Genomic DNA, 27364 nt, shown 5'->3' with positions numbered 1-27364 from the left:
GTCACAAGAGGAGGAAGAAGGCGTTGAGGTGTGCGGCAAACGATCAGCTGATAAACCGATGGCAGGTGAGCGGCGGCAGGATGGACTTTATTCCCATACTGTACTGACTAACCATGAAAGCAAGGACAAGAGTGAATCGTGAAGGAACTCTGATGTCGCAAGAACCCGTCAGTTAACCCAGGGAACATTATGATAAGCAATAAAGGATGACCCGGCGACTACAGTACAAAGGGCCCTGATGGCTTATCTGGCCCACCATCCCTTCCCCCTTAGGACCCAGCCACTCGCGAGAAACAAAGAACATGTCACACAGTGTCTAACGTCTAAGGTAAGTGTGGTGTGTTGAGTTTGTTGTTGTCCATTATTAACGAGGTATGAACAATGATTTCGAAGTACAAACTATATTTATCTATACATTTATCTATCCGTTTATTTACCTACCTATGTGCTTGCCTACCTATCTACTTACTTTCCTACCAACCTATGTATACCTACCTATGCGTCTACTTATTAATCTTTTAACACCTGTAAAACAGTTAGTAAGGAATTCGCATGGGAAAGTGTGCCTGCAACATCATGGACCCGATATGTAGAAGCGCATTGATTCGTGTGCTCGAAATCGAGTCTAAAACTTAATATCTATGTTTTTTTTTGAAGGATTGATACAAAAAAAAAAAAAAAAAAAGAATCCAATGATTTAAGAATAGATCATTGTTTATGAATAGGTTAGAACTAACTTCAGATACATAAATCTATGCAAGATAAGCGAAAGCAAGTTTATATTAATGTTTCCAACACATTTTCATGAACATGAAATGAATACGAGTTGCGTGTGACATCACTGTGCCGTGTAGACTAAGCTAGGGATAGGAATGTTTCTTTTTAGTTAGTTCTGTGTGGTTTAATTAAAGCGTAGCAAAGAAAATGGTAATAAAAAAAACATGCACAAAAGACGTGTATAGGTATGTGTAACACTGTTTTTTGTTTCATGTCTTGTGTTGGAAATGAAATCATTAAGTAATCTAACAAATTTTCACTTGCGAGATTTACTGATATACAAAATGTGGTTTCAGATATATCAAAGTTGAAGCGCGTGTTCGTGATGGCAAGAGGAGCAACAGTCGGCCAGGGGAGCAATGCATGCTTTTGGAAGTCGCCCTGTCAGCGGGCGACTGTCAGACGTCCTCCAAGGTGGGCGGGCCTCCTTCCAACAGTACAAGCAGTGGCGTCTGGAAGGTAAGCACATTGTCACTAATTTGTGGAGTTTTAGAAATATTATTTACTGTTAACTATGTATGTGTTTGTCCATCCGCCTTTATCTGTGTTTTTGTTTGCCGTCTCGTATCTATTTACCTTGAGGCAGTCAAGACTTGGCATTGTAAAAGAATTATGATAGTAATTAGCCATTCCCAAATTGAGCTGCATCTTGAATTTTTTTTCTTTTATTTGTTAACTTTTTCTTACACATTCAAGGTTGGCCTTAGGAAAGTAAAAATTCAGAAGAGAGCAACTTTATGTATATTGATCAGAACAATTAAAACTCTCACTTATTACACGAACTACACTATTGACACGAAACGTTTCTGACAGAGCATCTCTCTCTCTCTCTCTCTCTCTCTCTCTCTCTCTCTCTCTCTCTCTCTCTCTCTCTCTCATGTGTATCATTAGTAGAGCTAGGCGCAACTTTAATTTTTTCGGGTGTGACTTTGTGATTTAGCGCCAGATCTGGTGCGACTGCAATTTTGCGACTCTTAATTTTGTCCCACCCAATATGTCTTGCGACTTTGCGACTGCGACGTTTTTTTTTCCCGGTGCTACTTCGCTTAATTACAACGTAAACTTTAGCGCGATAACAGAAACATGATTTTTATAAGGCAGAGAAACACATATTTATTATTATTACTATCATTATTATTGTTGTTGTTGTTGTTGTTGTTATTATTATTATTATTATTATTATTATTATTATTATTATTATTATTATTATTATTATTATTATTATTATTATTATTATCATTATTATTATTATTATTATTATTATTATTATTATTATTATTATTATTTTTGTTAAAACAGCCTAAATTAATATCTACACTGGTCCTTCTCCTCCTCCTTCTCCTTCAGCCGTGGCAATTTCTTAAAAAAAAAAAAGTCATCTTTGTTCCTGTTCAAAGACGCGACAAAAGTCCCGGAAAATTGGCGTTATGACTTTCCTTAGCCTGACTATTTCAAAGCATTTGCAACTTTCGACTTTGCGACCTCGAAATTCATGTTGTGGCAAAGTTACAAAGTCGCAACTCGGTGCAGCAACGCTCAGCTGTGGTCATTAGCAGCATGTACAGTAAAGAAGTTGCATGTGCCTCGGTGTTGTATCGTTGCAGAAAGAGGCGTCATTGGGTTCACCCTGTACAGCAGACATGACAGACTTAACGTATGACGTGTTTACATATATCATTGCACCCAACGATTCTATATTATTATCTTGTATATTCCTTGATTGCACCCCAAGTTGCGAGAACAGGAACCCAAAGTCAAATTCTTCAGCTATGAATGAAAATATTCAACGACCTGCGTGCACTAATACAAGATAGCATGTCCAGCAAAGCACCTGGATAAGATCACATTCCTTTCATTCATTATCTCGTGACCAGCTGATTTCTCCGTATCCGCTCCCCACATGGAGTGCCAGCAGGGGATGATTGGCTGTCATGCTCGTCTTGCCAGCCAGTGAAGCGCCAAGTCATCGTGAAATCGCTGTGTTTGTCGTCTCGTGTGTGCGGCTCCATATGAACACATCAATTAACACATGAATTTTAAAACACGTCATTTACTAACTCGAGTTCCTGAGAATACATGCGAAGCAAAGGACATCTCGACTTTCGTGTTTGGGTTAGTTCCCACGGACCCACACCCACACATTGCGCTATTGAAAATCCGCGAGTGAAATTGTCTTGTGGACAGGACCGTAAGACTGTATTACACTATAATAAAAAGACTGTTAAAATGATACACTTGCTCAGTATTAGAATGGAAAAAATAAAGTAACTTGTATTTTTAGTTAATCATTGTTATTATTATTATTATTATTATTATTATTATTATTATTATTATTATTATTATTATTATTATTATTATTATTATTATTATTATTATTATTATTATTATTATTTCTACTACTACTACTACTACTACTACTACTACTACTACTACTACTACTACTACTACTACTACTTGCTACTACTACTTCCTACTCACTCTCTCTCTCTCTCTCTCTCTCTCTCTCTCTCTCTCTCTCTCTCTCTCTCTCTCTCTCTCTCTCTCTCTCTCTCTCTCTCTCTCTCTCTCTCTCTCTCTCTCTCTCTCTCTCTCTCTCTCTCTCTCTCTCTCTCTCTCTCTCTCTCTCTCTCTCTCTCTCTCTCTCTCTCTCTCTCTCTGACTGGAGACCAGTGCATTTTCTGCAGCGCATCTGCTAAGTCTAATGACAAATATATTCAGTGATTGTTTTCAGTTAGTCATAAATGTTATAGAGCGTAATTATAAAAGTGAATAGTTATAGCAAATTGAATTACAATTCATTACTTTGAGAGACATTTAGTGGCCATTGTTGTGGCGCACAGGTGACAATCGAGGGGGGATTTCCAGCGGCTGACTTCATCCCCCTCTACCTCCCTCCATACATCCACCAAAGAAAATAAATAAATAAAGAAACGAGTAGGATGACTATAGTATTTTTTCTTTCTCTTGTGCCTCTGGTTAATTTTCTTGACGTCCAGATATAAAAGAAGAAGACTCCATAATACTCGTACCTATTACATTTCACCTGTCCTGTCACCCTGTCCCTCCTTGTCTCTGCCTGTCACAAACACGCCACGGCAACAGAGCGTCATGACCCCTTTCACCCGTCCACTCACATATCAAGCCCCTCCGCCCATTTAGACTCCCAGGACCTTTCTATATCCTCATGCCCTGCCGCTCAACAAGGCACAGGAAGACCCAATTGAGCGTCTGTATAGGGACCCCGAGCAGTGGTGCCGTGGCGCGGTGTTCCCTGCATTAAGACCACCAGCCGCGTATTGCACTGATGTCTGATTCACCACCAATGGAAAGAACAACTACTACTACTACTACTACTACTACTACTACTACTACTACTAGCAACCATTACCACCACCACTACCTCAACTATTACTATTTTTCATCAGGCGAGGATGGCAAATACACATCCTCGTGATATCAGGTAGCGCGCTGTAATCAGTGCGGCCACCACGGCGCCCTATATAGTGAGCCCGAGCCTGGCAACACTGAGAGGAGGTTGACACGCCAAGACTACCCTGAATACAACAACGAGGGAATGTAATGATAAGCGCGAAAGGAATGGTGATGGCGTGGAGTAAATGCCTTTTTTTTTTTTCCTTTACGACAGGGACTCAATAGTTGTTGGTTGCTTTTTAATGCTAATAGCGAGAATTGGCACGTATCAAGACTCCACTCTGGCTCATCGCGGCCACACGGGAGCATCAGTCAGTCAGTCTCCTCTTACGCGCTGGATAACGACACAGGTGCAAGGCCAGTGCGATACCGTGATACAGTGATAGTCGGTGCGTTACGTGCCAGGGAACAGTGCCTCTCGTTACGTAATCAGCAACATGCACAGGAATATACACTTGGCACTGTACCGTGTGGCACTCTGAGGCACTGCTTGTGTTCTGGTGACTAGTGAGTTAACGATAGGTGGGTGGTTATGGTGTTATTTGCTGTGGGTGTGGCGTGGTGAGACGCGGCAGTGTGCTGTGTTGTGTAGTGCTGTGCTGTAGTGCATGTGGGTCTAAGCCTGAGGACCGTATTATTCTGAAACACTTCTGCGCCACACCTTCACTACTTTCTAAAGGCCACGTTTTCTTTTTATTTTCTTTTATTGTGTTTGTATGGTTGTCTCTTGTGGTGAGCGTTTAGACGTGACTGTATGCTGTCCTGCAGAATCTGTCGCTCTGTAATCAGGATAACCTGAGAATATCCTCGCCCCCAATTAGATCCTCAAGTGGTTCTTTTCTCTAAGAAAGATACCTTTTTTTTTTTCGTGGTAAATAAGTTCTTTCTCGCTGGTGTGAGGCACACGAGGACGCTTGGCATATGCGGGAAGGAAGTTTTCATTGCAGGTGGGGACAGATGAAGTGACCTCTGCCACCTGCCCCTTCCTGACCTGTGGTGCGTGGCTGTGGCCTGTCACTGTATGACCTTGACACCGTCGGAAATCAGCATTATCAAGTGTTGTGGTATATACAAGATCATTGCTATTATCCTCAAATGAACGAAACATTCATAGTATTTTTTTTTTTTAATTATTTATCGCTATTAGAGGAACGGACGTTCTCAGATTCGTGTTGAAATAATGAATATATAGTTCAGGTGTCAGACGGACAGATGAGTATTGTGACTGATGCGGCAGAGTGATGCGCATTGGGCAGGAGAATCCACACACGTGCTGCATTGGTACGCTCACTACAAAATAGTTACATTTTACTTGTAGTGACACATTAACGAGATTTCTACACAGGAGAAGTTCTCTTGAGAACTGACTGACGGGAGGAGTCACAAACTCTAGTTGCGGCTGTCAAATTTACCGGATATCATAAAATTTCAGAAGTTAGTCTACTAATGTCTATTATTTTTTATACATAGGTTATTTTTTTATATGAATCTACGCTACAAACACTTTAATAGCTGAATTAAGATATGACACCTGCAGTGTGTCTTATGCTATTTGTATTTCTAGGACAAGATTTATATTGTTTCTTAATTGTTGAAAATCATGTAATTTCCCTTCTTGTAAACTTTCAGAAGTGTAATGCCACCGAAAATAGTTTATTTTCATAACTTGGAAATCAAAGTCTGATACTAAGTCTTGCCACCAAACAATAATAAACCAAACTGATCCTGGCCTTGGCTAACGCAATTCCTTTAACATCACGGAGACACCTTACGAAGTAAGCAAAGCTTTATCAAGTGAACAGGTGCACCATGTTCTGGATCTGGCAAGACACAGCTGAGAGACGTGGCATTGTAGCACCGCAGCAGCACCCTCAATTTCGGCCGTAGATTTTCCATTTCCTCTTGAAAAATGAACGAAAAGCGGGTATCACATGGGCACTCTTTTCCTGCAATATCGTGTCATGCGACATAATTTTCGACGAGGTATTGCAGAAGGTTGATTTCGTTCAATGCTGCGTCCACGGAAACTATCGAAAACTCTCGCGGATTGCATGCAATTATGAGAAAGTCGTTGTAAGACTATAGTGAATATAATGTATTAAATATTGTTCTGTAGTATACTATCATTAATTGGTGTAAGGTATCATTAATTGATTATGAAAATTTTATCCTTTCATCTTATATAGTACATTTAGCTAATTTAACTTAAATGTGATCATGGAACATTGATTTGATTTCGTGGTTTGTTTGCAATTTTGCATTCTGCTTACGCCTACCACGGCAGTACCGCCTCAAATCAAACCACGTGATCATCGACTGTTGCATTATCACCCATTATGGCTCCACTTACATGGAGAATACACCTTGATTGACTTGGTTTTGGACCAACCACTACTGTGTAACACCTCACACCCCAATTGTACATCCTCATTTTCTAGAGACAGGAACCTGCTATACTGGCTGCTCTTTTTCTCATCTAGCTAACCATTTTCTTGTCCACATCGTCATTCTCCTCTGCTGCTTTTTCATTCTTCTTTTTGCAAAGTAAGTACACAGACTCCCACTGCTAAAATACCTCGGTTAATGGCATCCATGCTTGGTGATTTCTCTTCTGTTGTGTTTGTTTTGTTGTCTTGCTACCGCGCGTGGCGTTGTTGCTGTCTTTCTTGAGATGCCGTGTGCTATTATTTCCCGCGACGTCTCGTTGAACATGCTGTCACATGACGCGATTTTACAGGAAAAGAGCGACCGTGTGATACGGGCAAAATCTTTTATGCATAAGCATCAATCTTTTTTTATTTATTTATTTATACCATGTGGGCTTTTCACGGGAATTTATGGGCTAAAGGAGGTACTTTTTGGGATACTCCTATCTGAAAGCCCACCCGCTAGGAAACCGTTACCTCGAGCAAGGAAACCCAACCTAATCTGCAGAAGTTAAGTAAAATGTGTGTTACGCTACATTTGCTTCATTAAATTCTAAGAAATAAAGAGTTTGTTACACCACGGTGACCATGTTTTGCTCAATAAAATCATGTTATTCGTAAAAACTCAAGTAGATATAAGAAAATATCATAGTAACAAAACACCGGAATTATATTAGAATATGGGGAATCAATAGTACATCGTAATATAAAGATCTGATAAGACTACTCTGTCCTGCGGGGCGATGTTACCTAACTGCAGAATGAAATCAGCCCGCGAGCACTGAAAACTCAAAATCTTGCTCCGTGGCCTTTGGTAGCAGTGGTGGTGAGAGAGCAAAGTGTTTCTGAATATGTTTCCTGCAGTGGCTGGCGTTATGTGCGTGACTTGTTTGTTTGTACGTACTGCACCACCAGATGACAGGCTGACCACGTGGAGAGTGCGAGGGGCGAGTGTGTCAGCAGTGGTGTAGTCTATAAATAACACGCACATATATAGACTTGCTGTTGTGTGGTGTCGGGACGGGAGGCTGTGTTGCTAGGTGGCGCACAGCTTCACAGGCTGTATTATAGCCCATCTACTGCTAGTTTGCAGTGAGCGTTCGGGCGTGTCGCGTGGCTCCTTTGGCAGTTCTGCTTTCCGCTGTCCTGCCAAATCTGCCGCACCGTGCTGGTGATGCTCACCTTGAATTAAGGTGCTCTGTTGGCCTTTACTGCTAGCTAATATATATTTTTTTTCGCGGCAAATAAATTCTTTCTCGCTGGTGTGAGACAGGCAAGGGTGCGTGACAAGTGCGGGAGGGGAAGTTTACGTTGCAGATGGTGACTAGAAGTTTCCTCTGTTCCCTGCTACTCTTTGGCCTGTAGTGGTGACTAGGGTGTTACGTGGCTGCTGTTTTCTTAAACTTTCCCTTTCTATCTCTACACTCAGCTCTTTGATTGCATGTTGTTGATTTTCCTGTGTGTTTGTGTTTCTCAGTGTAAAAGAAAACTATCAGTGAATTAAGTTTGAAATGAGATGTTTCAGGAGAGGACATAGCACGTATATATATATATATATATATATATATATATATATATATATATATATATATATATATATATATATATATATATCTACACATGAAGTTTGAGAATGTGTACTACTATAAATTTCTACACACGAGAAGTTCTCTTGAGAACTGGCTACGGAAGGAGTCACAAACTCTAGTTGCGGCTGTCAAATATACCGGATATAATAAAATTTCAGAAGTTAGTCTGCTAATGTCTATTATTTATTGTACATAGGTTATTCTGTTATTACTTGCTGAAACAGTAAAATAACTGGAAGATTTTTTTATATGAATCTACGCTACAAACACTTTAATAGCTGAATTAAGATATGACACCTGCAGTGTGTCTTATGCTATTTGTATTTCTAGGACAAGATTTATATTGTTTCTTAATTGTTGAAAATCATGTAATTTCCCTTCTTGTAAACTTTCAGAAGTGTAATGCCACCGAAAATAGTTTATTTTCATAACTTGGAAATCAAAGTCTGATACTAAGTCTTGCCACCAAACAATAATAAACCAAACTGATCCTGGCCTTGGCTAACGCAATTCCTTTAACATCACGGAGACACCTTACGAAGTAAGCAAAGCTTTATCAAGTGAACAGGTGCACCATGTTCTGGATCTGGCAAGACACAGCTGAGAGACGTGGCATTAAAGGCGGGTTCATACGTGTCATTATGCGACTGCATGGAAGTGCTAGTCACTAGAAGTATTGACAGCCCTTCTAGCTGGAACATGTTCACACATAGCGGCTGGGAAGTATCGGCTGGTTGGAGGGAAGTGAATATAAACAAACAGCTACCCAACAAGATGTCTTCCTTCGGTAACGATGCCGAAGCGGTAGTTGCATTTCTTTTGGCTTATTGGAAGCTTCAACGGAAAATAAAAAAGCTATGGATACGTCTCTGGCTAAGTAGAAGAGAAGGAGTGTATACTACACTTTTACCTGAGCTGAGCTTGGAAGACCCTGACACCATGAGACAGTAGATAATTTTCTAAGAATTAACCTAATATTTTGTAACCACCGAAAAGGGAACTATAGATATGTCTACAATTGGTCCCCACCAGAAGGTAAACTAGCCTAATCAGTAATTTGTAATCTTCCAATCAAGGGCATTCATCCACTGTGGATGCTCCCATAAAGTTATCATTAATTTCCAACACAGTAATATGAGGCTATATATAAAAAAAAAAGCGGGTATTGTTACATATGGTGTTTTGGATGAAACAGCAATAAAGCCAACTTTGCAATTAATTGATGAGTTTATGCCTGGTAAGCCCGGTAAGGTTCTATGCTACACCCAACCAATAACTTCTAAGATTATAATTAAAGTAAATTAGCCTACTTTCTTGTAAGAAAATTGTTAATTTTAAAAAGGCTATGCACAGTTGCCATCAAATTAAATCATCACAAGTATTAATTGAATCCTCACCTCCAACAGCACTCTGCGTAGAGGGAAGCAGTTCTTGGAGAGTGGTAGCGATCTCATATGTCGTTTTGTGTAAGCTTTTCTTGTTGTACAATTCATTATTAGGGTTGCAGATGTGCTCTTTTTCCCTCACCAACTCCAACTTCTTCTCTAAATCTGGACACCACATTTTCAAACCTTTCTCTGTGACGTCACAATGTAAATAAAGCCTCAAGTCAACTGAACAAGACCAGCATGTCGGTCTTCTGTTGTGACTGGTTTCTCCCCCCGCACGGCACCGATATTCAGTCGAAAACTACCGACTGGCAATTTCAGTCGCATATTGACACGTGTGAACCCGCCTTAAAGCACCGCAGCAGCACCCGCAGTTTCGCCCGTATATTTTCTTTTTCCTGAACGGAATTTATTCAGCATAAGCATCAATGTCTGGAGAAGTTAAGTAAAATGTGTGTTACGCTACATTTGCTTCATTAAATTCTAAGAAATAAAGAGTTTGTTACACCACGGTGACCATGTTTTGCTCAATAAAATCATGTTATTCGTAAAAACTCAAGTAGATATAAGAAAATATCATAGTAACAAAACACCGGAATTATATTAGAATATGGGGAATCAATAGTACATCGTAATATAAAGATCTGATAAGACTACTCTGTCCCGCGGGGCGATGTTACCTAACTGCAGAATGAAATCAGCCCGCGAGCACTGAAAACTCAAAATCTTGCTCCGTGGCCTTTGGTAGCAGTGGTGGTGAGAGAGCAAAGTGTTTCTGAATATGTTTCCTGCAGTGGCTGGCGTTATGTGCGTGACTTGTTTGTTTGTACGTACTGCACCACCAGATGACAGGCTGACCACGTGGAGAGTGCGAGGGGCGAGTGTGTCAGCAGTGGTGTAGTCTATAAATAACACGCACATATATAGACTTGGTGTCGTGTGGTGTCGGGGCGGGAGGCTGTGGTGCTAGGTGGCGCACAGCCTCACAGGCTGTATTATAGCCCATCTACTGCTAGTTTGCAGTGAGCGTTCGGGCTCTCCGTTGCCCTGCCAAGTCTGATGGGGCGCCGTGCTGGTGATGCTCGAACTGAGAACACTCTCACCTTGAATCAAGGGTCCTTTGTTGGTCTTTGCCTCTAGTTAATGTATTTTTTTTCTTTTTCTTTTTTCGCGGCAAATAAATTCTTTCTCGCTGGTGTGAGGCAGGCAAGGGTGCGTGACAAGTGCGGGGAGGGGAAATCTACGCAGCAGATGGTAACTAGAAGAAATTCCCTCTGTTTCTTGCTGCTGTCTTGCCTGTAGTGGTGACTGGGGTGTTACGTGGCTGCTGTTTTTTAAAACTTTCCCTTTCTATCTCTACACTCTGCTCTTTGATTTCATGATGTTGATTTTCCTGTGTGTTTGTGTTTCTCGTGTAAACGAAAACTATCAGTGTTTAGTATGTTATGAATTAAGTTTGAAGTGAGGAGATGTTTCAGCAGAGAATGTAGCTTGAAGAAAAGAAATTTAGTAAACACATAAAATTTGAGAATGTGTACTAGTAAAATCAGACAATCCATAACAGGAACGAGCAGCGGATGATCAGATATGCACACTGCATCAAGAACGGTGCTGGGAGACTGCAGACTGCTACAACAAAACCTGAGTATATACACACACACACACACACACACACACACACACACAACAGGAAGCAACAAACCTAGACTGAATACAACACCACAGAAACCCAATCAAACCAATCGAAGCAAAACTCAACCCAACCCAAAGCAGACTAATCCAATCTCAATGCACTGTGGAGCTCCTTACCTGCTTCCGTATTTCCATCTTTGTATGACCTGAACTCACTTAAGAGAAATATTTTTAGACATTCATCCCATTCTTTCGGCTAACTCTCGAACCTACTTGGGGATTTGCATCTAAGTGAGCCTTTTTGTTGAATCGTTTTTGTTACTCTTGGCCAGATTTCCCCTCTTACATAAAAAAGAAAAATAAACACTAGAATACCAAACCCACTGAACAGACCCATTCCTTACAGGCAGTAGGAGTGAGTGAGCGAGTGAGTGTGAACCAGCGAGTGAGAGGCGGTGAGGCGAGGCGCGCGGGAGGGAGGCAGTATTACTTGGCCATGGCGGAGGCGAAGAAGGATTTGCTGCGCCAGATACCACGTGTGAAGCTGTGGCTGGTGCTGACGCTAACCCTGGCCTTCACCGCGGTGTTGCTCGTGGCGGCCCACCTCACGCACTCCCTCGCCCTGCGCGTCGAGGCCTACCACGCCCTCTACAATGTCCTCACCCTCTGCGGCTGTCTGCTGGCCATGAAGGTGCGTTCTCTCTCTCTCTCTCTCTCTCTCTCTCTCTCTATCAAGTGATGTTTGTGGTACTTTCTTTCTTTCTTTTCTCTTTCTTTCTTTCTTTCTTTCTTTCTTTCTGCTAGTCTTGTTCTGATTGTGTACTTGTTTGTGCTTGTTTGTGTACTGTTGCTGTCTTTGTTTTTTTCTTTTCTTTTTTTCTCTTAGTTCGTTCGTTCTTTTTCCTATATATTTACTTTCACTAACTGATTCTCTCTCTCTCTCTCTCTCTCTCTCTCTCTCTCTCTCTCTCTCTCTCTCTCTCTCTCTTTGTGTTTTGTGTGTTTGTTTGTTTGTTTTTTTTTTGTTTGTGTGTGTGTGTGTGTGTGTGTGTGTGTGTGTGTGTGTGTGTGAGTGAGAGAGAGAGAGAGAGAGAGAGAGAGAGAGAGAGAGAGAGAGAGAGAGAGAGTGAGTGTGTGTGTGTGTGTGTGTGTGTGTGTGTGTGTGTTTAATTTCAAGCCTCGTCCTGTGCTTTAGTCTTGCGTCGCATCTTATCACCTCTCAAATGAAACGTGACAGATTAATGAAACGACCTTGGAGGGAACGTAAGAACTTAGCTCAACTCGGCTCGTATTAAGAAAGTTTGGTCTCCCCCACCACGGTTAGTTTCCAAAGCCACATAATGATTAGCTAGTTTCTCATTAGTGTTCCTTCTGTTCATAATGTAAAATAATTGTTAATCTGTTACTGAAACCATTGAGAAGATCGTAAAAACCCTTCGTATTTCAATTGTAGTAACAGCTTGGTTCTCTCCTGTTCATAATGTAGAGGAATTGTTAATCTGTATTTGAAATCATTGAAAAGATCCTTAAAGACCTTCGTATATCAATTGTAGCAGTAGACTGGTTCTCACTTGTTTTTCTCCTGTTCATGATGTAGAATTGTTGATCTGTAATTAAAACCATTGAAAAGATCTTTAAAATCTTTTGTGTTTTAACTAGCAGGATTTCATGACTGTATATAATGGAGGTGCGGCATAGAAGTGGTTCAGAATATGGTTTGTAGTAATGATCCTCAACACCTCAGTAATAGAGTAGAGTCGTGTGTGAGGACGACACTCCGCCACTCGGTACACACGTGACCACCACGTGTCGCCCTTGTGTCACCGCAGTGTTTTGTCGTCACCTTCACAAAGTTTTTTTTTTTTTTTTTTTTTTTTACTTTTTATTTTATTTTTATTTTTTTTTTTTTTAGAAGTCATCTGTCTCATATTTTCTCCTTTTCTTAACTTAAAATGTATGAAAGGAAAAGTGAGTATTATGTCTGCACCTTCGTAGACTTTTTATTTGACTTTCCTAGAAGTCAAGATGGAAAACTGTCCTGTTTTACAAACTTCCGTATTTAAAGAAGAAACATAAGATAGGTGAATCCAAGACCACTCAGACTGTGAGAGATTTTATTATTACTTTCACAGACAAAATATTTTTTCTTCACTTCTCTGGAAGACAAGCTGAAAATCATGTTCCCTTAACTTTCATATTAAAAAAAAAAACAGTAAAAGTTAAAGTGGCTGTTACTTGTTAGGCACACCGTGGACACGACGGGAACACAAACTGCATCACAAGATTAAAAATACTGACAAAAAAAAGAGAAGAGAAACGCAGGTGATTATTGCTTATTTCTTTACATTTATTCATTGGAATGCTTCTCTTATCATTCTGTCTACTTATTCATTTGTCTATTATTAGTCTTTTGGGTGGAAGCAGAAGAAAGAAAGATATTTACATGCGGAATTTAGGTTAAAAATTGATTGCGTTTTTCATAAGTTTTGTGTAAGTACATCCTACAGATCACGGCGCACTATTGGAGTAGATGAAAGACACTTGCAACCCTCTCCTCCCTCCACCGGTGACAGTCATTACCTCACCCTGGCGCCGCGAGTAGTTACAGGTGACATGCAGGTGTTCTGGAAAGGCTCAGGTGTGCGTAGAAATATCACCGGCCTTTGAGATCTGACGCATACAGTTGATAGCCAAGGACAGCTAACTCGGAAATGGCGATCCACTTGATTTTAGGTGTCATATAAAATTCATAATACTAATGTACGTGATCCGCTCAGGTGTGTAGGAACCTCAGCAAAACCTCTAATTAAGCCACACTGACACGCTAGTAGCTCCCAGATGTGTGTCCCGATATAATTAGCGTCATTAATTATCTTCATGGCTGCTTATAAATCAGGCAAGACTTCATGTTGAGATTTTATGCCCTGATAGCACGTTTAGGTTCCATATGTCACAGTAATGAGGCATATTTAGTATTACAAATATATTACTCGGAATCCTGTGAATACTTAGAATCGTAGCACCTTAATCATTTTAGGACCCAAGACATCAAGATAATATTTTTCTGAGTTTTTAATTTTTTAGAATTTATACCATGTGTGCTTTTCACGGGAATCTATGGGCTAAAGGGGATACTTTTTGGGTTACCTCCTATCTCAAAGCACACCCGCTAGGAAACCGTTACCCCGAGTGAGGAAGCCCAACCTATACTTAGACCGTGGACAGGATTCGAACTCGTGCACTTGGAGACCCCTCAGACCCAAAGCACGCATGGTTCCACTGTACCACGGCGGAACCTTGCCAAGATTGGGATTATATGCATGTTTTTACATAATCAGCAATGATCTCCAGCTACTTAACCACTACAATTATTACTTTATTTACTCCAAAGAGACTAATATTAAGTGATTTCATGAAGCATTTTTATGTAGGACGGGAAATCTGGCCAAGGGCAACAAAAACAAACAAAAGGGTCCACTTAGATGCCAGTCCCCAGCAAGTCCGATAGAGTTTGGAAGTGGTGTGTGGCAATGAGTCAGAATGCAGTCAGAAGAGGGGAAGGAACCATTGGGCAACTCTCCACACGTGGCTTTGGATAATTGTATCACATCAACATATCCACTCAATTCTCAACTGTGAAATATAGTGAAGTTACCATTCCTCGGATTTTTCTTTGTGTAATCGATACCTTTATTTTTCTACATTTGTGTCAGTTTCAGCCATTTCACTCCAATAAAAGTCTTTCGCAGCATTCAGAGCAGTATGGAACTAGTTTGATTGGGAATACAAAGAAAAAAGAAATAATAAGCTAGCTTTAACAATGACATCTTTAACATCTTGCACAGCATCCAGAACATTATTTCATTATGTTAGGCCCATTGAGGTACTGGTCCTCAAACAGGTTCAAGGGAATGTGGATAGAAGGGCATTCCCAGGATGGTAAAGGAGTAATTTTTTTTTATCAATTTTAAATTTTGCCAGAAAAATGTATGTACTTAAATATATTAAGCTAGTTATAACCATGTCATCTTTAGCACAGTTACCTATTACTGGCGATGACCTACTGCACAGGTGACCCTCCACAGGTGAGCTCCGGACCCCAGTCGCTGCACAACACGTTCGGGTGGGCGCGGCTGGAAGTGCTATCCATGCTGTTCACTCTGCTCTTCCTCACCGCCCTCTGCTTCAGTGTGTCCATCGACTCCGTGCAGACTGCCCTTCACGTAGGCCACCAGGTACTAAAGATAAAACTATATATATATATATATATATATATATATATATATATATATATATATATATATATATATATATATATATATATATATATAGATAGATAGATAGATAGATAGATAGATAGATAGATAGATAGATAGATAGATAGATAGATATAGATATAGATAGATAGATAGATGCATAAATAGATAGATATGTAGATAAATAGATAAGTAAAAAGATACGTTGATAGATATATATGTGGAGATCTTGTTAGATAGATGCATAGTCATAGAGATAGATAAGTAGATACATACATACATACAGAGACTGATTGAGAGAAATAAAAAACAACAACAACAGAGAATAACAAACAGCATAGAGAAACAGAGACAAAGAGAGGAACAGATGAAACGGAGAATAAGACAAAATGGAAAATATCGCACGTAGAGAGAGAGAGAGAGAGAGAGAGAGAGAGAGAGAGAGAGAGAGAGAGAGAGAGGATAATTATTACTTGTGGTGTCTTGCAGGATGCCATGCACCACCCTCTCCCCGTGTTGGCCCTGGGCGGTGGGGGTCTGGCTCTCAACGCCCTGGTCTTCTGTCTCATTGGCGGTGAGTGTTCCTCTCTCCTCACCGTGCAGGGATGTGGAGATTGTACTGCGGTGGTGGTGCTTTGTCTTGGCTTAATGCTGCTGATGGTGGTGGCTCTTCTTTTTTTTTTTTTATACCATGTGGGCTTTTCACGGGAACTTATGGGCTAAAGGATATTTTGGGTTACCTCCTATCTCAAAGCCCATCCGCTAGGAAACCGTTGCCCCGAGTGAGGAAGCCCAACCTACACTCGGACCGTGGACAGGATTCGAACCCGTGCGCTTGGAGACCCTTCGGACCCCAAAGCACGCATGGGGTCCATGGAGGCCTTCTGCGAGTGCTTCTATTATTGTACTACTACTACTACTACTACTACTACTACTACTACTACTACTACTACTACTACTACTACTACTACTACTACTACTACTACTACTACTATAATGAGTAGAAGGAGGAGGACAACTATTATTTTGAAAGAGAGAGAGAGAGAGAGAGAGAGAGAGAGAGAGAGAGAGAGAGAGAGATTAATTAATTAAAATGGACCATGGACTTTACCTGATAAGTGCATTCTTGTTTGTGATTCTGTTCTCTCTCTCTCTCTCTCTCTCTCTCTCTCTCTCTCTCTCTCTCTCTCTCTCTCTCTCTCTCTCTCTCTCCCTCACATATTCAAATCTAGATGATAGAAACTCTATCTCTCTCTCTCTCTCTCTCTCTCTCTCTCTCTCTCTCTCTCTCTCTCTCTCTCTCTCTCTCTCTCTCTCTCTCTCTCTCTCTTCTTCTTCTTCTTCTTCTTCTTCTTCTTCTTCTACTTCTGCTGCTGCTGTCTTTTAACTTTAATAACTTAGATAATTTCATAGCAAAAGAAAATGAAAACAAGACAAAAATTAATAATTATTTCTGCCTTGTGTGTGTGTGTGTGTGTGTGTGTGTGTGTGTGTGTGTGTGTGTGTGTGTGTGTGTGTGTGTGTCATGCAAGTAATTTTCTTCATTGCAGTAAGCAGCCAACTACCCATTTTCTTGTTTAACTTTTCTGGTCATTTCACACTGTACTCAAATATTGACAAAGAAAGACCATAGCAGTGAAAGGAATAACTTACTGTAGACCAGATTAATACATAGTATCTTTATTACCGCGCTAGGCAACAGCAGGAAACTACATTTGAACTTAGGGAGAAGGAGGAGGAGAAGGGAGGGAGACAGGGAGGGATACAAAGTGCAAGTGGGGGAAAGGGGGGGTGTTTAGATGATGCTTGTACTGATATATAGTACACAGGGCTCCTATCAGTAGTACTCCTCCCCCAGACTGCCGCTTATCACGAAACATTATGAGTCTAGACACAATCAAAGAAGCCTTATGTAATGGTCTTTTATGCCCGTATCACACGGTCACGTATACCTGCGACAGCGTGTCGCGCGACCAGTATGTTCGACGATCAGATCGCAGGAAACATAATACACGGCGTTGATCTTCCATCCGAGACCTTCACCACCACAACAATAACAAACCCGGGCGGAGCGCCACTGAACACAATGGACCCAGTTGACCACGCTATCTTAGCTGTTGAACTTTATGCAATTGTACTGCAAGAGCAGAACAAACGAAAAAGGAAGGCAAGGATTTGGACGCGAAGGTGGCTAGTCCAGCACTTGTGGTGGTAAACAAATCAAAACAAAATCCTATACTATCTGTAGGTAATTAATAAATATCGTATAAGTGATGGGTATGCAAATCATGAAAAATTACACCATTATATTGATGATATATGCCAAATAAAGCATTATAAAAAATAATTCAGTATTTTTGTGGAGTATATTCATTATAGTCTTTTCACGACGGTCTTCCAGTCGCGGGAAATGGACAACGGTCTTGGATCATTCCCGGTGACCCGCTGTCCTCTGAAAATCGGCGTTTTCTGCGACGCGGTCGTCGATATTCCAGACGTGCGACACGCTGTCGCGGGTATACGGGACCGTGTGATACGGGCATTAGGGGCGCTGTGTTTACGTGGTGGTGGCCGTGGTGTGTGGGGTGAGGTGCTGTGTGTTGGTGGCTGTGTGTGTTGTCTCTGGGCACTGAAGGGTGTTGTTGTTGCAGTTGATGATGTTGTTGATGTTGTTGCTGTTTATGTTGTTGATGTTGCTGTTTATGTTGTTGTTGATGTTGTTGCTGTTTATGTTGTTGTTGATGTTGTTGCTGTTTATGTTGTTGTTGATGTTGTTGCTGTTTATGTTGTTGTTCATGTTGTTGCTGTTTATGTTGTTTATGTTGTTGTTGCAGTTGATGTTGTTGTTGATGTTGTTGATGTTGATGTTCATGTTGTTATTGTTGTTCATGTTGTTGCTCATGTTGTTGTTCATGTTGTTATAGCTGTTTACGTTGTTGCTGTTGATGTTGCTGGTGTTTATGTTGTTGTTGTTTGTGTTGTTGCTGTTGATGTTACTGCTGTTGATGTTGCTGTTTATGTTGTTGCTGCTGATGTTACTGCTGTTGATGTTGCTGTTGATGTTGCTACTGTTGATGTTGCTGCTGTTTATGTTGCTGCTCTTGATGTTGCTGCTGTTGATGTTGCTGTTGATGTTGCTGCTGTTGATGTTGTTGGTGTTGATGTTGCTGTTGATGTTGCTGTTGATGTTGTTGTTGGTGGTGGTGGTGGTAGTGTTGTTTGGATTTTTAATGGCCTTATTTTTATTTACCTTTCATGTTTTAGAATTCTGTAGATCGGAGGGATATTATCTGATTGAAAAAGAAAATAGGATGAAGCTTTCTACAGGTCTTGAACTTCAAAATTTCTGTGGCATTATAGATATCTAATCACTTCAAGGGAGAAATACTGTGCATATATCTTTGCTCTACTCTTCGCCAAAAACTCGCAAACATTACAATTTTTAGTACGCTCTTAAAAAATAAATGAATAAAACAGCGGTGAATATGAAACCCGACTACTGATGTGGCTTAGTTGGTTAGCTAACAAACGACAGCCCTCTCACTGCCGCTCCTCCCGCAGGCTACACGCACCACCAAGGCTGCTTCCTGGAGATGCGGGATTCGGGCAGCGTTTGGGTGGGCAGGCAGGTGACGCAGGAGGCGGTACAGGCGGGGCGGCGTACTCTCTCCAGCGACGCCTTGGCTCGGGGCAGGAGTCACAGAGCGCGGCAAATCTGCAAAGAGGTGGTGCGCGACACGTGTGGTAAGCTTACTTGGTCTTTAGCCGTGTCAGTAGTGTCATGTATTAGCGTTGTGTAGCATTCAGAAAACTGTGGTCTGGTAAAAGATTGAGTGTTAAAAACGCAAAACACACACACACACACACACACACACACACACACACACACACACACACACACACACACACACACACACACACACAGATGGATAGATAGATATGTTTATTGACTACAGCTACAAAGAAATGGACTCTCTCTCTCTCTCTCTCTCTCTCTCTCTTTTTTTTATTTAAACAGGTGGTTATGTATATTACATGGGACAGTTAAGTATGTTTATGCTAAAGCTCATCCTTGCCGTAGGTGAGCTATCTTAAAGCTACTGCCCTTACACTTACATTACAAACAAATTGTAATATAGTAATAACTAAACTTAATTTTGATAGATAATATTAGATGGATACTTAAAAATACTATGTACATCCTAGGCGAAGCATTATGTACAAAATTGACATTAAGGAGGGTGTAGACGCAGCCACCTATGGCCTGCTACCTTAATTTGCTGTGTGGACAGGCCCCTCACATCCACATCTGTAGTGAGCTCGTTCCACCACACCACCGCTGCTGATGTAAAGGCACGCTGGTGAGTAGAGCTATGGGACCTCGGGACTTCTAGGAGGAGGTCATTGGCCGACACCGTCCTCGTGCCAACCTCGTTCTCTCTCTCTCTCTCTCTCTCTCTCTCTCTCTCTCTCTCTCTCTCTCTGTGTGTGTGTGTGTGTGTGTGTGTGTGTGTGTTCGAATTCATCTCGGCGCAAGGACGCAAGACTCCATACAACAAGCAGGATGAAAGGCAGGAACATAAAGACAACATTGATATAATCCTAAATATACAACTGGTGGAAAGATAAGGATGATAAGATAACTCCCTCCCTTTCTCTCAGCCCGGAGTAAATATCATTCGTACTCCTTAACAGCACAAACAACTCTGCGATGTCCTTCATTAGTAAAGAAAGAAAGAAAAAAAGAATTATAAGCAGCTCATTGATAAGACACACACACACACACACACACACACACACACACACACACACACACACACACACACACACACACACACACACACACACACACGTACAGTGCTATATAGGTGCCTGTTACTCTATTCTGTCAATTAATCTATCTATCTATTGCTCTTTTTCTATTTACCTCTCTTTCTATCTATATTTATCTATTACTTATCTATCTATCTATCTATCTGCTTATCTATTTGCCTGTCAATCAATCTATCTATCAGTCCGTCAGTCTGCTTACCTATCAGCAAGTTTATCTACCATTCTGTTTATTCATCAGGTCGTTGTAATCTGAAGTACTTAAGGAGAATGTCCCTATCACCTCTTTTTTTTCTATACCTCTTTCTTTCCAGTGCAGACTTAGAGGCAAATGACACTCTTTCTTACCTACAGTATGTCATCATATTAATGTCACGTTGAACTCGGTAAGAAATAAGCTATACATACATTAACTTTCTGGATGTATGCTGTTTCCAAGAGTTTAGATATGTGTTTTACATGTTTACTTAACCCTTCATTACTGGGATGCATTTTTTATCGAGTTTTAGATATGATTAAACGGTTTTAGTGACATTAGGAAGGGTTTATGGAGGTCAGAAGATTAATGGCCAGTGTCTTCACTATTTTAATCCTCAAACGAGTTTCTAATCGCCAAATATAAATCATAATAAATGTGGGAACGCGTCATGGTACTAAAAGAGTTAATAACTTATGTTTTTAAGAGTTTAATTATCAGTGTTACATATTTTTACTTATTAGATGACTTATGGTCCCAAGAATTTGAATATCAGTGTTGCAAGTTACTAAGGTGTACACGTGGCAGGGCTGGTGATCATGATGGTGTGTGCTGCAGTGGTACACTGGGACAACGGTGGTGTGGTGGCGCTCTACATAGATCCTGCCTTGGCCGTCACCTCTGCAGCGCTCCTCATCTGGCTCAGTCACCCCTATGGTAGGAACGTTTTCTATGATTCATGTGAGACATTTATTTCAAGGCAAATTAAAGTAAGTATCATACATAGAATTTAATAGCGAGTCATTAGGGAGCACACTTATAGATTACCTGCTTTTTGTTAGTTATTGTGATGCATTTAATAAGATACACTTGTTTTAAGAAAGAAAGAAAGGAGTTACACGTATTTGAGTTCACAGAGTTGCAATTTTATTTATTCATTTATTATTTTTTGTAGCAGTACAGGCAAGCCAGGTGTTGTGGAGGCTCACAGCGTTATATTCTGAATCGCTTCTGCGCTACACCCGATCACTTTCTTAAGATTCCATATGATTGAAGCTATACGGTTGTATAAAGGTGCTTTTACGGTTTCAGAGACAGATAAACATGATTTCGACACTCAATGGAATAATAAAAAAAAAAAAAAAAAAAACATTCTTGAGAACACGGCTGGTAATTTCTGTGGTCTTTGGAAATAATCATAATGAGAGAGCAAAATATTTCAGAATACTAGTTGAAGTAATATGGGTTTTTCAGGGTGTTTGTGGTTTTAGTGACAGTAACTAAATGTTTAATTTATTGAAGGAAAAACGTTCATGAAAACCTGGCTAATGATCTTTGTGGCAGTGGAAAGAATCGTGATGAGAGAGCAAAGTTTTTATGATAATAATAATAATAATAATAATCAGTATAATAATAATAATAATCGCAATAATCAGTCTATCTATGTACATTTCTCCTTTCCACTCCCTTCTTAAGCGCTCATAAAAAAAAAAAAAAGAAAGAAAGAAAGAAAGATTGAAAGCATAAAGGTGTTAACAGTACTATGTGGGGAGATACGTGAAGCCAGACGTCAATTTATCACACGTGGAGTCTTGACGCGGGGCACTCCGGCAGGTAAGGAGTGCTGCCACATCCTGCTGCAGACCATCCCGGGGCACATCGACGTGGAAGACTTCCATGGCCGCGTCATGAAGGAGTTTCCGGCCATCGTCAACGTCCACCACCTTCACATCTGGACCCTCACTCCCAGCAAGGTGTGTGTGTGTGTGTGTGTGTGTGTGTGTGTGTGTGTGTGTGTGTGTGTGTGTGTGTGTATTTACCTAATTGTAGTTTTACAGGGATTTATGCTCGTGTGGCCCCGTCTCTCTATCTACACAATGTGTGTGTGTGTGTGTGTGTGTGTGTGTGTGTGTGTGTGTGTGTGTGTGTGTGTGTGTGTGTGTGTGTGTGTGTACGTACGTCACCTGGGTAGATTTAAGCTTAGTAATTTTTATGTAAGAGGGAAAATCTGGTAACAAGAACGATTAAATAAAAAGGCCTACTTAGATGGCAGTTCCCGAGCAGGGGAGATTTACTCAAAAGAAAGGATAAATCTTTCATTTATTTACCCAAAAGAAAGGGATAAATCTTTCATTTATTTACCCAAAAGAAAGGGATAAATCTATTGAAACTTCCCTCTTTAATGAATTCAGGTCATAGAGTGATGGCAATACAGAAGCAGGTAGGAGTTTCAGAGTTGCATGACTAAGTGAATTAACCCCTTCAGTACTGGGACGCATTTCTATTTTGAGTATGCGTATGATTGGACGATTTTGGTTACACTAGGAGGGGTCTATGGAGGTCAGAAGATTAAGGGTCTGTCTTCACAATTTTAATTCCCACCTACGTAAATTAATGAAGCTGTGTAAAATCACCAAGTAGTAAGCAGAATGAGAATGAGAACTCGTCATTGCACTGAAGGGGCTAAAAGAAATGAAGTGGATGAAATCATATGCAGCCTATTTATTTATCTATTTTTACTTGTGCTTATTTTATTTATATATTATTTAAAAAAAATTATGTTACTTGATCACGCCGCGACGCACTGATAGTCTTTGTTTCTCCTGCAGGTGGTGGCGACGGCTCACGTGGTGTTCGTCTGTCCGCGCGTCTATCTCGCTACCAAGGACGCCCTCCGCCAATTCTTCCTGGACGAGGGCATCACGCATGTAGGGGGGCTTGTCTGTCTGTCTGTCTGTTTGTCTGTCTATCTCTGTCTCCTTTTCCTTTTGTCTCTGTCTCCTTGTCGTTTTATCTCTGTCTGTATGTCCACCTGTTTTTTTTTTTTCTGTCTGTTTGTCTATATTTCTGTCTTCTTGTTTGTTTGTCTCCTTATCGCTGTGTATGTCTGCCTCGGTATGTCCGTCTGTTTGTCTGTCGTTGTATCTTTCTGTCCGTCCGTCAGTATGTCTCTTATTCTGTCTCCCTGTAGTTTTGTCTCTGTTCATTTGTTTGTCCATCCTGTCTTTTTTTTTTATATATTTATTTTATTTTATTTAATTTATTTATTTACTGTGTCTGTCCGTGTGTCTGTCTCTTGCCTTATCATTGTGTGTGTCTGTCTCTCGGTCTATCCTGTTTGTCGCCGTGTCTGTCTGTATATATATATATATATATATATATATATATATATATATATATATATATATATATATATATATATATATATATATATCCCTTGTCAATGTGCCTCTCTCTATTTGTCTGTCTCTATTTATAGAACTCACCACCAACAACCTCACTACTGAATTTATTCCACTCATGTACCACTGTTTGAAAACCATTTCCATCTTGGCTCTTTAAATCTTTTCAGCCTTAATCAAGCGCATTATTTCCTGTTATATCCTTATTACTGATGCTAAGAAATTTGTTTACGTCACGCTTGTTATGGTTTTACCACTGAAGGACCTTAACTATGTAAAGACCTCGTATTCTCCGCCTCCCACAGGTGACCATTCAGCCTGAGTGCCTCACCACCAACACGGGCACACTGGAGGTGGAGGATCCCTCGGCGTGCCTGCTGCGGTGCAAGTTCGAACAGTGCTTCGAGAGGGAGTGCTGTAAGTCCTGCTCTCCGCACGCCCATCTCTCCTCCGTCAGTAGTTCGGGTGGCATGCGACACACAGGCACGCCAGGTATGGGAGCCATGTCGATTTTGTTGTTGTTTATTTTTTTTTTATTTGTTTTATTTTTCATCTACTGGACACGTATAAAATATGACAGTTTTTGAGTCTTGTAAATATGACATTTCCAAGACAAGATTTGAATTTCATGTATTTGATAAATTTCAGTCATGTTCTGTGACATTTTCATTATTTAACACTATATCCTGCCTTATTTCCCGAGCTTGTCTTCACAATTTGATACGTGAATTCATTCATGTGTTAGAAATGACAAAGAATATAATACTATAGGATCATGGTAATTTCTAGTATCTAGACCATTCTCTACGCTTAAGTCATATTTCTTGCACTTAATCTCATAATTTGACATCTCTTTCAATAAAACATTCCGCTCATTCATTCCTATATAGATATGGATAAGCTGGCATTTCGTAGTACCCTAATATTCACAGCGCCATCTGCAGGTGAAGCTAGCTGTAGCGGTGCCGCGTCTCATGAATGCGAGGCCGTCAAGGAACAGGATACACCGAGAGCAGGTGGCGAGAATGAGGTGAGCGGCGCCGTGGGAACCCTAGCCTGTGAACTAGAGAGGGAGACAGACGCGGCCACGGCACCACCAGACACATCCCATGACGCACTGCTGTCAAAGGAGACTATGGCACTGCAAGACCTCGGTGCTGGGGCGTGTGAGGCCAGTCAGCCAGCGGAAGTCCCACGTAAAGAAAAAACAGTTGTGTTTGCCTCCCTGAAGGGAGAACACGAGGTAGAGAAGCCATCGCATCCGTCCCCCGCTCAGGATGTCACGGTGGAGCAAGTGGACCGTCTCGGGGAGCAAGATGGCGCAGCGAGGACCAGGGCACGGATCACCACTGCTGGAGTGTCACCTGAGGAGGAACCCACGGACAGGACGTGTCTTCTGGAGCACCGCTGCTGAGGGAGGGAGTGCCTGGCGGAGGGCTGCAGGTACTCAGTAGTAGATAGCTTAGTGGAAGTCACGCGTAGTTCGTAGTTAAGTGGATTTCTGTGTCACGAAAATCTCATTTTGGCGGATAGAAGTTAATGTGGTGATTTACTTGATGTGATGTGTGCGGCTGTTGTGCGTCAGTATCTGTGTTGACTGTGCGAGACTTGCATAATGTGAAGCAGGATGGTGGCGGCGCACTGGACTTGTTTGTAGTGTGTAGGGTGGCAGGCCGTGACGCAGTGAGGAGCTGTGACGCTCTCTCTTTGTTTGTATGACGTGGAAGCGAGGCGTATGTGGCGTACGTGGCGCCGCAGTGGTGTGTGCTATGCTTTGCTGTGTTGTGGTGAACCTCGTGGGCTGTGAGAGGAAGGTTGTGCTGCGCTAGAGGTAAAGTTTTCTTCTAATAAATATTAAACTTGTACTTGACAATATATGATTTCCACTGAGGTGTGTCGGGAAGAAAACGACTTCCTCATAAGGTGCTAACGAAAACGGGAAATTCTCTGCGATGTGTTCACCTTACGCTTCTTTTATTGGCAGGGATACCTGAGTATGTTTTCCTTACTCAGGTTTTATTTCGATATCCTGCTTTTTTTCTTGATACTTTTTTCATACAATTTTACCATTTCTATTAAGATACATGTGTAGACTAAGCCGTTCTCTGAGACTTTGTTTGTCTCGATAAAAAAAAAAAAAAAAATGTAGCGTTTTCAAGACAACATCCATAACACTCTATCCCTCAGCTTGAGTTATGGTGTTGTAGGACTCGTGTGTTCTGTAACTTTTTTCTACTGGGATGGTTTGTCAGGATTCTAAGCTCGTTTTTAGTTGCTCAATGTTTTCTTCATCCATCACCACCACCATGGACGCGTCCTTGAGAACCCAATTAATTTTACTATAAGACAAGTATTGGTGATATCAAATTACTATTTTTAATGCTACAGGAAAAACTAGCCAGGTTTTCAGGCTTGTTTTTCTTAACAGTGCTTAGTTTTCATATACAACTAATATGAACATGTCTTTGAGAACCCAAATAGCTTTCACAAGAAGCCAAACACTCAAGTGGTATTTTCAAAGACTACAGGAATTTTTGACCAGATTTCCATGCTTGTTTCCCTAAGAATGCTTATCTTTTCTTCAGCTGCCATTAGCTTCATGAATAAGCACTTGAGAACCTTAATAGTTTTCAGTATAAGCAATAAGTGGTCAGAGCTTTTGAAAATACGTTTCCAACCTTACAAAGAAAGCTGTTTTGCTTCTCAGTTTGTTAATTTCTCGTATTGTGCTGTACAAAAAGCTTATTTTATTGTCCTCCAAACTTGTCTGTAAAAAAAAAAAGAAATAGATAAAAGTAGAAGTAAATAGGGTAATGATAAATGTAGTAACACAAAATCAAAATAGATAAGTAAATGAATAAATGAATAGATAGGTAGCTAGAAGAATAGTAACAATTTCAGGATTTCACACCTTACAACTAATTCTAAAACTTTATCCGGGAATTTGAAATTTTTACGTAGGTCTTGATTTTAACAGACTGTAGTGAAAATATTGGGTTTTCTAAGGTGTTTTCATGATTCTTGTTAGAGTTTAGTAAGGATTCTGAATTACCAATGGCGAAAATACATGAAAAACTGGTTAATCTTCTCTGTAGCTTGTAAAAATTCCTGATGAGAACCAAAAGTGCTTGAAAAATAAGGGTCATAAGTTCCAATAAGTGACAATGAATGATAACATTAAGAATTCTGATGATAACGGTAAATAATGATGGTGAAGATGATGACGACGATGATGAGAATGTTGAATAGTATTAATAATGAGAAAAAAAATGAACAACAGTACGCGGTGAGAAAGTAAACAAAAAAGAAAATAGTAAAAAGAATAAGATGAAAATTCTAATGTTGATAAATGAAGATACTACTACTACTACTACTACTACTACTACTACTACTACTACTACTACTACTACTACCACCACCACCACTACCACCACTACTACTACTAATGATAATAATAATAAAAATGATAATAATAATAATAATAATAATAAAAGGGATGACAACAATATGCAGCAAAGAAAGCAAGCAAATTAAACCAAGAAAATAATAGGAAAGATAAAGGAAAAGCAAGTCATTGTACTAGAATAAGATTTTTTCCGATCGACCTCCGCTTGTAATTCTGCACGTCGCTTTTTCCAACAAACGGTGAATGGTGA

At 40.5% G+C, this 27364-nt stretch overlaps 1 protein-coding gene across 7 annotated transcripts; it reads left to right on the top strand.

The window, feature by feature from the left end:
• The first annotated feature begins 27 nt into the window (after positions 1-27).
• On the top strand, positions 28-27364 carry LOC123507241 (zinc transporter 10-like). 7 transcript variants are annotated; one of them, XM_045259986.1, is made up of 11 exons: positions 28-328; positions 1074-1236; positions 11651-11935; positions 15330-15479; positions 15990-16074; positions 19062-19244; positions 21115-21243; positions 22141-22280; positions 23136-23234; positions 24014-24200; positions 24653-27364. In XM_045259986.1, exons 2-11 carry the CDS (start codon positions 1141-1143, stop codon positions 25120-25122), a joined length of 1824 nt encoding a protein of 607 aa, XP_045115921.1. In that variant the 5' UTR covers positions 28-328; positions 1074-1140; the 3' UTR covers positions 25123-27364. The 7 variants fall into 7 exon arrangements, with proteins under 7 accessions (XP_045115921.1, XP_045115919.1, XP_045115924.1 ...); XM_045259984.1 differs by having other exon boundaries at positions 24641-27364; XM_045259989.1 differs by lacking the exons at positions 28-328; positions 1074-1236 and adding an exon at positions 4515-4716 and having other exon boundaries at positions 24641-27364.

The sequence above is a fragment of the Portunus trituberculatus genome, chromosome 21 (genome assembly GCF_017591435.1).
Source record: "Portunus trituberculatus isolate SZX2019 chromosome 21, ASM1759143v1, whole genome shotgun sequence".
Classification (NCBI taxonomy): Eukaryota; Metazoa; Arthropoda; class Malacostraca; order Decapoda; family Portunidae; genus Portunus; species Portunus trituberculatus.
This window is presented reverse-complemented; position numbering and strand designations above follow the sequence as displayed.

What these genes read in the sequence shown, in the direction of transcription:
- LOC123507241 (XM_045259984.1), top strand. Translation starts at nt 1,141, where the DNA reads ATGCTTTTGGAAGTCGCCCTGTCAGCGGGCGACTGTCAGACGTCCTCC. An exon ending in CCCTTCACGTAGGCCACCAG is followed by an intron (nt 15,480 to 15,989) that starts GTACTAAAGATA and finishes GGTGTCTTGCAG; the next exon opens with GATGCCATGCACCACCCTCT. An exon ending in TGGACGAGGGCATCACGCAT is followed by an intron (nt 23,235 to 24,013) that starts GTAGGGGGGCTT and finishes CGCCTCCCACAG; the next exon opens with GTGACCATTCAGCCTGAGTG.